The sequence below is a fragment of the Colletotrichum scovillei genome (genome assembly GCF_011075155.1).
Source record: "Colletotrichum scovillei strain TJNH1 chromosome Unknown Contig00011, whole genome shotgun sequence".
Lineage (NCBI taxonomy): Eukaryota > Fungi > Ascomycota > Sordariomycetes > Glomerellales > Glomerellaceae > Colletotrichum > Colletotrichum scovillei.
Window position 1 is genome coordinate 1,919,415 of NW_023336269.1, and position 12,141 is coordinate 1,931,555.

General features: G+C 54.4%; 3 protein-coding genes across 3 annotated transcripts; 1 reads left to right on the forward strand and 2 right to left on the reverse strand.

The window, feature by feature from the left end:
- Positions 1-269: 269 nt before the first annotated feature.
- On the forward strand, positions 270-3,146 carry HER10_EVM0010934 (uncharacterized protein). Its single transcript, XM_035480378.1, has one exon. It carries the CDS (start codon positions 1,011-1,013, stop codon positions 2,433-2,435), a length of 1,425 nt encoding a protein of 474 aa, XP_035327264.1. The 5' UTR covers positions 270-1,010; the 3' UTR covers positions 2,436-3,146.
- A 580-nt stretch (positions 3,147-3,726) lies between these two features.
- Positions 3,727-6,900, reverse strand: HER10_EVM0005452 (Spc97/Spc98 family protein). Its single transcript, XM_035475068.1, has 2 exons — positions 5,690-6,900; positions 3,727-5,639 (listed from the first exon to the last, which is right to left on the reverse strand). Exons 1-2 carry the CDS (start codon positions 6,314-6,316, stop codon positions 3,939-3,941), a joined length of 2,328 nt encoding a protein of 775 aa, XP_035326855.1. The 5' UTR covers positions 6,317-6,900; the 3' UTR covers positions 3,727-3,938.
- A 243-nt stretch (positions 6,901-7,143) lies between these two features.
- On the reverse strand, positions 7,144-10,326 carry HER10_EVM0007792 (uncharacterized protein). The gene is made up of 2 exons (XM_035483047.1): positions 8,988-10,326; positions 7,144-8,930 (listed from the first exon to the last, which is right to left on the reverse strand). Exons 1-2 carry the CDS (start codon positions 9,003-9,005, stop codon positions 7,350-7,352), a joined length of 1,599 nt encoding a protein of 532 aa, XP_035327015.1. The 5' UTR covers positions 9,006-10,326; the 3' UTR covers positions 7,144-7,349.
- Between the last annotated feature and the right edge of the window lie 1,815 nt (positions 10,327-12,141).

Below are 12,141 nucleotides of genomic sequence, written 5' to 3' on the forward strand. Positions count from 1 at the left end.
CCGTCCGTCCATTTGGGCGACTCACGCCTCTGGCGGTGGCCTGGCCTCTCGCCAGCCAAATGGAAAACCCTGTCGCTCCTCTTCCCTCTCCAACCATCCATCCCATCTTGTCCAATCTTTTGGGGTTTCGAGGGAGAAGACCATACAGCAAGCAGCTGGTAGTGGGCACCGTAAGGCATCTTGGGTCAAGCAGGGGGGATGGCAAGTACTTCTGAGTTGTACCCAAGGGAAGGTAGCAGTGCAGGGCCTGTTGTTCCAATTCCAGTCGTGTGGTGTCGTACCGCCTGGGGTCCTTCTGTACCTAGGTACTCCCTATACCTCACTACGTACCTAAGGTACCAAAGTATCCTGAGCTGGACGACTTTCCCCGTCTCTGCCGTCGCTGCCTCTGCCATCTCCGATCCCCGTCCTACGTCTTCCCTGCCCGTCCGCGCCAGAGCTGCCCACCCTCCGTTAAGAAGCAAACCACCTCCCACCCGTCGCGCCCCGACCCCCAGCATCACGTATTACTCTTTCCGTCCCTGCACTTTTTTTTTTTTTACTCTCATCGGACTGCTCTCCTGCCTGATGTCTATATTCTTGCACTTGTATCATATCCACAAACTCTTGACCATACTCACTTTATAATCACTCTCACATCTCAACTCCTTTCCATCCCCAACCGCCTCGGAATCATACACCCCCTGCTTTATCCAACCGGCCCCATCGCCTCAGGTCCTCATCGGAAACCAACACCCTGGCTTCACGTCAAACACACCTTATTGCCCAATCCTTCACCAACCTGCACAATACTTCACGCCCTCTTCCCCCAAATCTCTGGAGCCCAATCTGCCAGCTCACTTGCTCAAGAGGCCTTGTTCTATTTGGATTATATGAAGCCTTGCTCCCTCCTTAGCAATCCTGGCATATAGACACAGCTCTACTACATCGTATAACTTCAACAACACTTCCCTCTCAACCTCGAGTGTCCCCTCCGGCTCACCCAGTACGACACACAATTACATATCGCCATGTCACATTCATATCGGAAAAACAGCTCCAAGAGCTCGACAAGTAGTCGAGACTTTCGCAGGAGTAGCGAATCTTGCGACTCATACGAGACGTATGAATCACAGAGCACAACACCTACTTCTTACTATGCGAGCACCGAGGCGTCGTCAGTCAAAGAAGCTAGAACCGTTACTAGCAAGATCCCGCCTGTCTACGAGGAAGACATATCCCCTTCCACTAGCAACTGTTTGAGATCTTCCGTCGACACTTTCGACTCAAGTTTGGCTTCGGACGACGAAGATGAGCTTGAGCTTCAACGGGAAGCCGAACTAGACAACTTCGACAAGCACCGCGACATCCCGCCTTTGCCCACCTACTACCGCGATATCATCGACACCGATGTGCGGCCATCCACACCCCAGGACTTTGGCAAACTGTTCCCATCCATGAACAGGTTATCTATTTGCCACGACGAATTTACCCCGGACGGCAACATGAATCTCAGAGTAGACACCGTCGCCCCCGGTCGCCGCCCCTTCAACATTCAGCTCTTCCACCTGCGCATGTACGACCTCAGCAAGCGTGAGTTCTCGCTTCGACGTTACTGCCGCGACTCCGGCCGCGAAGTCTGCAACTCCAAGCGCAAGTACATTGAGGAAAACAACCAAGAGCGACCAACTCTCCAGCGATCCGTCTCAAGCGCCATCAAGACCCTCTCCATGAGGAGACCTCCTCTGTCGCGCACCAACTCGGGTGGCTCAATTTTCGGAGGCAAGGGCAAGGACGGAGCTTCGCAGCGCCCACAGTCCAGCTCTTCATCTATGCGCACTTTTGGCGACGACGCGGCAAGTTTCAAGCGTTCAGCCTCATTTGAAGCGAAATCCAAAGCTCGACCGGTTCCCAGCAACACCATGAAGCTCGAGTTCTCCAACTATGCACGCGTCGACGTGTCACGCCGCGGTGGTGCCAACAACAAGCGCTATGAGTTTGACTGGTGGGGTCACAAGTACCAGTGGAAGCGTGTCACCGACAAGAACCTCGGTGTCGTCTCTTTCCACCTTATCAAGGACGGCAACAACGACGCTCGCGATGCCGTTGCGCACATTGTCCCCGAGACACGATCGCCCAACCAGGTTATTGAGGATGAAAGTGCCGGTGGCTGGGTGCCCCCTTGCCACATGTGGATCAGCGATCGCAGCGTCCTTGACGCCGTCACCGACGTTGCTGATGTGATTATCGCCACCGGCCTCATGGCCCTTGTTGACGATTGCATCAAGACCCGCTGGCAAACGAAGAAGTTTACCCGCATCCCGGTGCCCATGACCTCCCGGTCTGTCGACGTTGAGCATGTAGGCCCCAAGGCCTTTATGCAACACCTTTTCCAGCGCCGCCCCTCTGATCAAGCTTCAAGTCCATTGCGACAACGTCCAATTTCGACTTATTGAGATGAAAGCAGGAGGCTTCATTTTGTGATCAACTCTTTTCTCCTTTCATCATTGGAAACCAAAACTTATCACTTTATTACGGATTTCTCATCTCTTGCGGGGGAAAAAAAGAACCAAAAACAAGCACATTTTCGGATGGAAGATCCAAATCGACTTGAGATCGACTTACACAGACTCCAAGAAGGGAGCAAACACAAGCAGCGGGTTATGCGCAGCACATACAGAACAGAACAGCAGACAACACACAGATGACAGCAATGTGGACATGATGGGCAGGATACGGTACCATGGGGACGATTCCTCACACTCACAGCATGGAGTGCAATGGCGTTTTGGACTCCCCTTTTTTTTTGTTTCTTTTTTTCCTTTTTCTCTTTGGAGTGTGTGTATCTATCTCTCTGTATGTATTTTCTTACTTCTTTTCTTCCATGGAAGATGCATCAAGCAGGCGCTGGACTGGAAACTCCCCCAAGAGCTGGGATGGAATGGGATGAATTGGATGAATTGCGAAAGCAAGCAAGCAAGCCCTGTACGAATTGAAACGACTACCCTCGAAACCTCATCCTTTCTGGATTAGGATTTTTCAATATGACTGAAGGCACAAAGATGCATCATTGCCTCGATTCTGATTTGCTCAAACTAACTCACTGCGCATGGCTGAAGACACCAACATGACCATGAAATATTTTCAACGCCTAGTGCTACTGCTCAATGCTCAATGCTAAAGAGAAACCGTCTTCACACAAGCTCGATTACACGATGGACATGAACACTGAAGCTTTTCCGCCGCGAGTGGAACGGGTTACCTATCGTCAATGTCACACCACACAAACTCCACTCCCCCCAATCGTGAGATTTCGGTACGACGCCAAGCCCCAGCTTGGGGAGGGGGGGGGGGGAGGTGAACCGAGGACCCCACGCGAGACTTATCTGACGACACCGACCTGGCGACACCAGCTCCGCTCTGGCGTGACCCATGACGTTCCCCCGGTCCGTCCCGCCGGTAACAAAGTGCTGGCCTGGCCTGGCCCCCCGGCCGGCCGACCGACTGAAATCACCCCACCCACCACCGCTGCCCAAAACACGTTCTTTGCTTAGACAGCGGACGGTGGAAGTAAAAGCAATGTGTATCGTGGAAAGCTCGCCTCCTCGCTTGTCTAACCGAGCAGAAGAGGTGACATCTCACCACCACCATCGTAGTTTTGCAAACGGTCCCCCGCAGTGCGATGAACGGTGTTTTGTGTTCCCCGGTTTTCTGGGGCGATTTCGAGATTCGGATTTATGACGGAATGTATCCCTTTCCATCGTTGTACTACTTCTCCCCGCTTTGATACCCTCGTTTGGTGATCCTCATCGAATAAGGGGTATCTAGAGGAGTCTGAAAGGTTCCGCGAAATCTGCTGCCCTTTGCGGGGGTGGCAACATGCTTCGTTGATTCCATGCGCGTATGTCCGCTTGTTGTTGCAAATGCTCGCTCTTTATGCCAGTATCCATTCGCCGCGCTCAGTACTCACTAAACACGAACCCGAAATCATCCTTCCTCTCGCCAAACCAGCCTGCCAAATCAAGCTTCATCAATAACCTCTCCACGCCACCGACCCTCCGTGGGACATACTCCCCTTCCTCCCTAAGCACCCCTTCCTCGCCGCCCTCCTCCTCGTCTGCAAACGCCGCCGGGTCTGCCTCCAAGCCCCGCAACGCAGCAATCACGTCCCGGATTCCGTCCTTGACATGCTTCTCCACGTCGCGGATCGCGGCGCGGACCTCCTTTTCCTCAATCTCGAGATCCACAAAGGCGTCGACGACGCCCGCGTCAGCTTCGAGGTCCATCGAGGTCCAGACAGCGTGGAGACGCTGCGTCAGAGCGACGAGGTGATCCGTGTGCGTGAGGAGGTTGTACAGCGGGTCCGTGTAGGTGGGAAAGGTGAGGAGGAGGCGGGTGGAGAGGGCGCGGAGGTAGGCTCTGTGGGCCGTGGCGAGACTCTGGGGGTCGTGAGCTGTGGTTGTGGTTGGTTCTGCTCGCTCGGGTGACTTTGTTGTAGGCGTGCTCTGAGCTAGCCATATGTCGTCGTCCTCCTCATATTCTGCCTCGACTTCTGTCGAAGGTTTGGATGCTGCCTTGGTCGATACACCCTGAGGCCCCGTTTCAGTGCCGTCCGTCTCTTCCTTGGGAGCCAGCCAGTCGTGAAAGCCGTCCCATAGGCCGGCCACTACTTCCGTTTGCAAGTATGCCTCCGTCTCGGAGAGAAAGAATAGCGCAGAGCTGCATGTCACCCAGGCGCTGCGCAATGCATTGGACCGCTGCGTATAGCGCTGACGCAGCAGTATCACCTTAGAGCGCCCTGCTCGAGTGCTTCCGGCGGGTGGTCCTGGGGATGCCGGATGATGCCGGCGTAAGGATGTGATCTTCCACAGCTCAGTGAGACGAATGTGTGCTCGGCGAATAGAGAGGAGGTATGAGTTGATGGTGGAATAGATCTGTAAGTCGGAAGGGGTAAGGAACATGTCCATGGGCGAGGGAATCTGCATCGTCAAGACGACAGGGACTGATAAAAGGAGGTTGCGGAAAGGTGTCGTGGCCAGAGTTTTCGTCGTGGGCCGTGATACGCTTGCTTCGAGTTTGAGAGGCACTGCCGGCTTGGACTTTGTGAGAGTCAACCGCAGAAGCTCCCTTGCAATCTCCAACCCCTCGTCTTCGTCCGCGTGCTGTCCCTGCATCAAGCCCATGGCCGCCCACGTCTTAGCCAGCACGGCGGCGACCTCGCCCTCCTTGACGGCAAAGGTGCCGAGGCCTTCTCGCTTCTCATACGCGAGATTGTCGGATCTCTTCCATCTGCTCCGGAGCTTCTCGTCAGCCTGCTGCGTCAGAGCCATGGCAAATTCGCCGCGGCCAAGAAGGAAGAATTCTCGCAAAACCTGCAGTGCTTCAACGACTTTGGCGAGAGGCAGGAGCTTGAGCAAGATCGTCCGTGAGAGTGTGAGGCGAATCGAGGTAATGGCGCGCGAGAAGCTCGCCGTGTGGAGAGGGTAGGTTAAAGCGGATAGCTCTTTTAGTTGTGAAGACAGGTGATCGAGGCCTTGAAGGCCAGATTCAACACTGCCCTTGACACGGACGTGGTTGAGCGATCTGCCGATGAAGAGCATTGACGATGCCGTTGGTAGGGTTACAAAGTTAGGTAGAAAAGCCGGCACCGAGATGTATTCCTGTCGCGGTCAGTCATGAACCTCACAGTGACCCATTGCCGATGACATACCTGGTCACCTTCCTCCGACTTTTGCACAAAAAAGTCCTCCCCTCCAAAGGTCGGCAACCGTCCGTAGAGGATCCAAGCAGAAACCTGCTTCAGCCAGGCCGTCTCTGCCACGGATACGAGGCTCATAGCCGTCCTCTCAATATCGACATAGCCACTCTGCAGCTCACTCCTCAGCCTGTCAATCAGCTGTGCGCCGCGACACGTTTGCCCTTGCTGCTTCTTCAGCATAAACTGCACAATCTCCCACAACCATTCCATGCGTCTCGTCCACTCGGAAAACTCCCCCACAACGGCCGTCAATGGCACAATGTTGTAGGCGCCGACAAGACTGGAGTCCTTGCGCAGTATCGTCTCCTCGACATCGAGGACCTTGCGCTGGAAAGCGGCTAGGTGGACGGACTGTATCGCGGTGGCCGTGGCGCGGCATATCGTAGATGGGTGCTCGGCGGCGATGGGGGCGGTGTAGCTCTGCAGTTTGACATGGAGGTCGCTCAGGTGGGCGGCGGTGGCTAGGAGTTCGCGCTCCGGTGGTGAGATTGCCGTTGATAGCGCATTGGGATCTGTGTTGTCGGTTCGGAGGAGAGGGGAGGGGTGCCCAGAGAGGGCGAGGAGGATTTCGTGGAGCATGCCGGCTGTTTGCTTCTAGTGAGGGGAGAGAATCGAGGTGTTAGTCGGGGATTAGGTTACAGACAGGGATTCGATCGTGGGTTCAAAGAAAGGGACGGAGGAGGAGGAGGAGGATGTGGCACATTTCGCGTGGTTGCGGCGGCTTCTTGGACCTTGACTTTTCGCCAAAGTCACGGAGAAGCAAGATGAAAGCGCCTAATAGCTCGAAGCGACACATTTACTCGTTTCTCGGTGAGTGGAGGTTGGCAATACGGCGCAGAGGAAAACTGCCGGGTGGATGTCGTCTAGGATTTGGCGGGATGGCGGGGCAGGTCGGCGGGAGGAAGCAAAAGACGGGGAGGGTTGGGCTGCGTTGCAACAACAGGTGACGGATGGTTGGCAAATGGATAAAATTACCTGATCTGTTTGGGCTGCATAGAACTAAGGTATCGTGGCACGAACCCAAAAGGAAATCCAATCTCTCTGTCTTTCACTCGGACGGGAACAGGAGAGCGCGAGCCACAACAAAACAGCACCGATGTCAAGAAGGCTCCATGCTGAGGGCCTGATCCCTTCCAATATCACAGTAGTCGCATTGATGGAAGTGGGCGCCGGGAGGAAAGCGCGATCTGACGCGACCGGACGGGCTAAAGTGGCTACACTGAGACAATGAGACCCGGCAAGGTGCTTGCGGGTCCACGTGACCATGTGTCTAAGATTAGGTAATCGCCGATGGCTTCCGGCACACCGGCACCTGGATGTGTCCTCCGTCTTACCCGTCCAAGGCTTATCCCGAACGAACTCACTTCACCTAACATGGGAATTCTCTAACTTTACAAACGCGGCCAGCGGACTCCAATAGTGGCTTGTGGTTTCTTTGATTGGGCTACCTAGGTTTCGTTTATTCGTATTGAATACGCACTGGTTGGACAAAACTGCATAGTGACCCACCATCCATCCCTTCGTTCCAAGTCTTTCACACTGAACTCAGTACCTCTTAAACGTCCACGGGTCCCATCTAGTTCACTCAGAACAATTATCCTTCAATACACACTCACGGCCTCTTGCCAGCTGGCTGCTTGCCATTGCCCTCATACGCCGTGTACATACTGGCCGTATCGCTCTGGTCGTCTTTGCGAGTTTTCTGGTCTTCTAGATAACCCACTGCTCCGCCATCGCCGCCTCCGACGATGATCTGTCCACCACCCTTTACCTTACCGACAACCATACCCTTGGCTACGCTCTTCAGGATTGCTCTGCGGGATACACCAGTCACATCGATGTACACCAACCCAACGTTCTTGAAGCCGCCGCCAATGTTCCTGGATACTTGGCCAGCTTCAGCACCCCAACGGTGCTCAACCATCTGTGACACACTGGACGAGGTGCCAGTCAACAGATTACGTCCTGCTTGATCGATGCCGTCCGCAACAGTGTTGAACGCCATCAAGCTCCTGTTCAGCAGACCAGGCTTGTAACCCTCAATTGGGTTGCCGTCCTTATCGTATCCTCTTCCACTGCCATCCTTCTTTCTAGCCAGGGTGGCGCCCAGGTTTTGGGCCACTTTGCCCACCGCACCAACCGTGGTCGCCGACAGACCAGCCGCCTTGGTGGAAAACTGGTTGATGCGTCGTACACGGTCGTGCGCGGCAGGAGTAAACGTCACGGGTTCGGTCGTCGCCTTTGTCTTCTTTGTGAAGTTGTCGGCCGAGGACTGCAAACCCTTTGTGATCAAGTCCGACGATGTCACAATGAGTCGAGATGCTTTTGAAGCATTCGACACCAAGAACGACTTCTTGTACGATGGGTGCATAATCATCTCGCGATACTCCTGCGACACGGGCTGAACGGTAATGGCTTGGCTGTTGTCGGCAGGGAGTGTAATCTCCACCGGATCTAGCATGCCATGTGAGTCAAGCTCGGCCGAGGTGCCGCCAAACTTACCTTTTGTTCCAGGCTTGACGCCCAGCTCCTCTACAACTTGGTAGTTCTCAGTCAGCTCCCCAATGACACTTCCGTCTTCTTCGTCAATCAGGACAATCCGGCCGCCATTGTGCTGGGAGCTGTGGGCTCCCGGAGCATAGCCCTGTCCGGGCTGGTAGTCGGCCGGGTTGTAGGCGGGGAGGCCATCGGCGGCGGCAGCTCTGGACTTGGCAGAGGGACGATCGGTAACGGGGTCGTCATAGGGGTATGCGGAGGCCGCGGCGGCGGCTTTGGCCGACTTGGATGAGGTCTTTGGCGGCGGGGCTCGCTCGAGGAATGCGGTGCATTGCGCAAGGATCGTTTCGAAGGTGTCGACGTCCTCCTGCAGTCCTTTCCGGCTACCTGTGTCGGGGAACTCGATACGTGTGAAGGCGCCACTGTCTGGGCCCAGATCCCACCTTGGAATCAGGTAGCTTGTTGGCGGCTGGTGGTAGATCTGTGTTGTCGCAGGAAGAGGAAGATCGAGCTCGGGAGGTAGATGGAGGTGCAGGTAGAAGTCCTCGGCGGGGGAGTCTGCGTCGGTGAAGGGTGAAGAAGTCGGTACCATCAACAGCGACAAGGTCTGGGGCCCGGCGGGTGTGAGCGACTCCTCCTTGCCATTGGAGATGTGGAAGGCTTGGACGCCATTGATGGCGTACAGAAGCTTGGGGTCCTGGTCTCAAGGTCAGTGAGGGCGGTCGCAATATTGTCTCCGTCTTGGAGGGCATACGTTGTGTCCCGAAGCCATGATGGAGATGGGTGCGCAAAACAGGCGCAGAAAGTTGAGGTCTTGGTTACGTCAGGTCGGGCCTCGTACAAGATGGTTGCTCTTGGGTGGTGGTGTCTCGAGATGCGACTGGCGCCTAAATGTCGTGGAGAACTTTGGTGAGAGACCGCGGGGTCCAGAGAGTCTAAGGGGCTCGGTTTGCAAGTGGGAGAGAGCGTCTGCTCGGGAAGTTGTTGAAGCGAGTTGCGGTCCAGAGGATAAAAGGTCTGGTTGGTAGGTGGACGCCAGCGATCAGACAAAGTGACGACTGTGTAGGGGAACTGCAATAGCTATTCGCCAGCAGGGAAACCTCTGAGCAGGAATCGCAAGGAACGGTAAAAGGTGAGTGGCACTTCGGATGGTGCTCTGAGACTTTGTGACGACGAGCCGGGTTCTGTCTATTCAAGGACCGGGGGTGTAGTGAGGGCGAATATGGTTGGATTGTGGGTGCGTCGAAACAGCTTGCATGGCGCTTAAAGCAGCTGTTGGTGGTGGTGCGCCGTGCTTTAGCTTGGTGATGGCGCTGGTGCGTGCCCGAGAGGCCTCTGGGCGGCGAGCGACGTCATTGGCCACTGTTGACTTTCAAGGTGTTCCCAGTCCTTGCACTCAACGACACCTTGTTTGATGGGAGACTCGACGATAAGTGACGGACCCCTTTTTCGCCCCCCATCCACTCTCTCTTCAGTGGATTCGTCACTTGAAGTTTGATTGTTCAGTAAGAGGGGTTGAAGTGTCGATTGCTTGCACAGCCACCTTGGATGCTGCAAAAGAGGCGGGCATGGCGGGGTTCCAGGTGCTTGGAGGAGGAGGTGCAAGACTTGGCAGAGGGAACCAGCGACTTGGGAAGCTCTGACCACCTTTTGATGCTCCTTCCAGCGGCTGTCACACGCACTGACACACCCCCATGTGCTTTCTGGCGGGCCCCACCCGCTCATGGTTGATTGTACTGTAATGACGAATAATCATAGAGAAGCAACCCATGGTGAAGGAGACGGTGGCGGCATCAACACCTTCGACTCAGGTCCAGCAGGGTGCTTCACCTGATTGGTCAAGACTTCCAGAGCCTCAGCTTCTTGTCAGTTGTGTTGGATAGAGAGACTGAGGAATTTGACTTACCCGTGGAGCATGTGAACCGAACCACCAGCACCAGCCACGGAGAGCAGCTTCACCCAACATGAACCGAGCCATACTGGAAGACAGACACGAGCTGAGAGGGACAGAACCTGCAGAAGACGTTAGATGCGTATTCAGGTAACCAAGAGCAAAGGTAAGGAAGCCATACCACTGTCTCGGTGTGCCAGCTTGCAGATAGCTATCCTCGGACTTGGACTTCAAGAGTACGGATGAATGAGACGGCTCCTTGTACCGAAGTCCAGTCTGACCCGAAGTGTTCGACAATGATCTTGATGTTGGCAGGCTTTCTGGAGACAGTCCGGGAGGGACCGACACCACGACAGCCAGTACGGATAGTCATCCTACAGCATCCTATAGATGACAAGCCTTCGTGTTCAGACTCTTTGCAAGGAAGTTGTTGACGTGAATTGATCAGTCGGTCATCTGGTGGAAGACAGGCTCTTGGGTCGAAGTCATGACGGATAGCTTTGGCAATGACCTTGGACAAGCCGACTAGAGTACAATGACTTCGTCACGACACATGGGCCGATGACATGAGAAAAGCCAGTGTAGACACCTTGGTAGAAGACATCATATCGTGAGATGCTGTGACAGGAAGCGTCGTGATGAAAGACCCATGATGGAAGATGCTGTTGTGATAGATGCCATGATGAGTGTGTTTCGATAAGAGACAGCCACGACGAAGAATGCTTCTTTGAGAGACGGCGTGATAGGGGGTCCAGGCTGAGAGATGATGATGTACAAGATGCCGGGAAGACGCTGTGATGGGAAATCTCGTGATAGGGGATAGCCATGGCAGACAGTGTCCTGATCAAAAACGTCGTAGTAGAAGATGCCGTGATGGAAGGAGACGCAGTAAGAGATCCATGATGGAAGAGGCTGTCATACAAGTTGCCAATGTGGAGGATGTCGTGAAGCAAGATGTCGTGAAGCAAGATGCCGTGATGTAAGATGCCGTGAAGCAAGATGCCGTGATGTAAGATGTCGTAAAAGAATTTGTCGTCCAAAAAGCTCCCGTGAGAGCACATAGTTTTTGAGGTCCCCCGCTGGAGCCCAAGGACCGGGGCGTCGGAGATTGTCGGGTGAAGGTACCGTCGGGTAAGACACCTTCTGTGAACCACAAAGGGTTCATCAGGGCAACGTCCACCTGCACCGCCCTGAGCGGCACAAGGCTTCGGAAAGCCCGTCATTTCTCGTAGAATTGTCAAGATCATCCCCTTGAAGACCTCCTTCAGGGCGTCCCGCATGCCCTTCTTGAAGGCCTCCAGAAGCTCGAGCATGGCCAGACTTGCCCATTCGTTGACTTGGGGGCGGAGTCTTGTCCAGCCACGTCGGAGGGATTTTCGAAGTATGACGAGAAAACAGAAGGCGACCGCGACCGGTACCGCGAGGATGACGTAAAGGGGGTCCATGTTGTAAGTATAGGTGTAAGTGTGTATCGCTATGCGGCTCGCTTGTTGTATTCGGTAGCGAACGATTGAATGATAGACGACCTCCCTGGAGGAGAAAAGAAGAAGAAGAAGAGAAGAGAAGAGAAGAGAGGGGGGGACAGGATGGGTAGATATACTGGTCAAGGACTTCGTGGAACAGAATCAGACCTTCCGGCTTTGAGACCCAGGGATGCCGTTTCCTGCTTCCAATATCTGGAAGAAATGCAATCTGGCTGGCACTGCTGCTGAGTCCTGCTACTTCGATGCGGAAATTGCACGTATCTAGCCGTTAGAGGCAGTGACTGACCATGTCATCCCTTCCGTAACTTCTTCTCAACATGCCTGATGAAGCAAACATTCGGCAAGGACTCATTGAAAGGTATGTATTCCTGCTCAGTATCTGCACATTCTTGCCGGATGCATATAACTAAAGCATGGTAGTTGCCTAAACCTCTGGCTATGATCATCTGGGGACGGCCGCTACTTCTACGGTCCACAGACCTCTGCGAAAACTGCGATATCGACGCATCATGTTGACTCCTCTTTCTCAGTTC

Bases quoted from the DNA above. Each gene is read 5' to 3' on its own strand.
- HER10_EVM0005452 (XM_035475068.1), bottom strand. From the start codon at position 6,316: ATGCTCCACGAAATCCTCCTCGCCCTCTCTGGGCACCCCTCCCCTCTC. The intron at 5,640-5,689 runs GTATGTCATCGG...TGACCGCGACAG, and splicing joins AGTCGGAGGAAGGTGACCAG to GAATACATCTCGGTGCCGGC.
- HER10_EVM0010934 (XM_035480378.1), top strand. From the start codon at position 1,011: ATGTCACATTCATATCGGAAAAACAGCTCCAAGAGCTCGACAAGTAGT.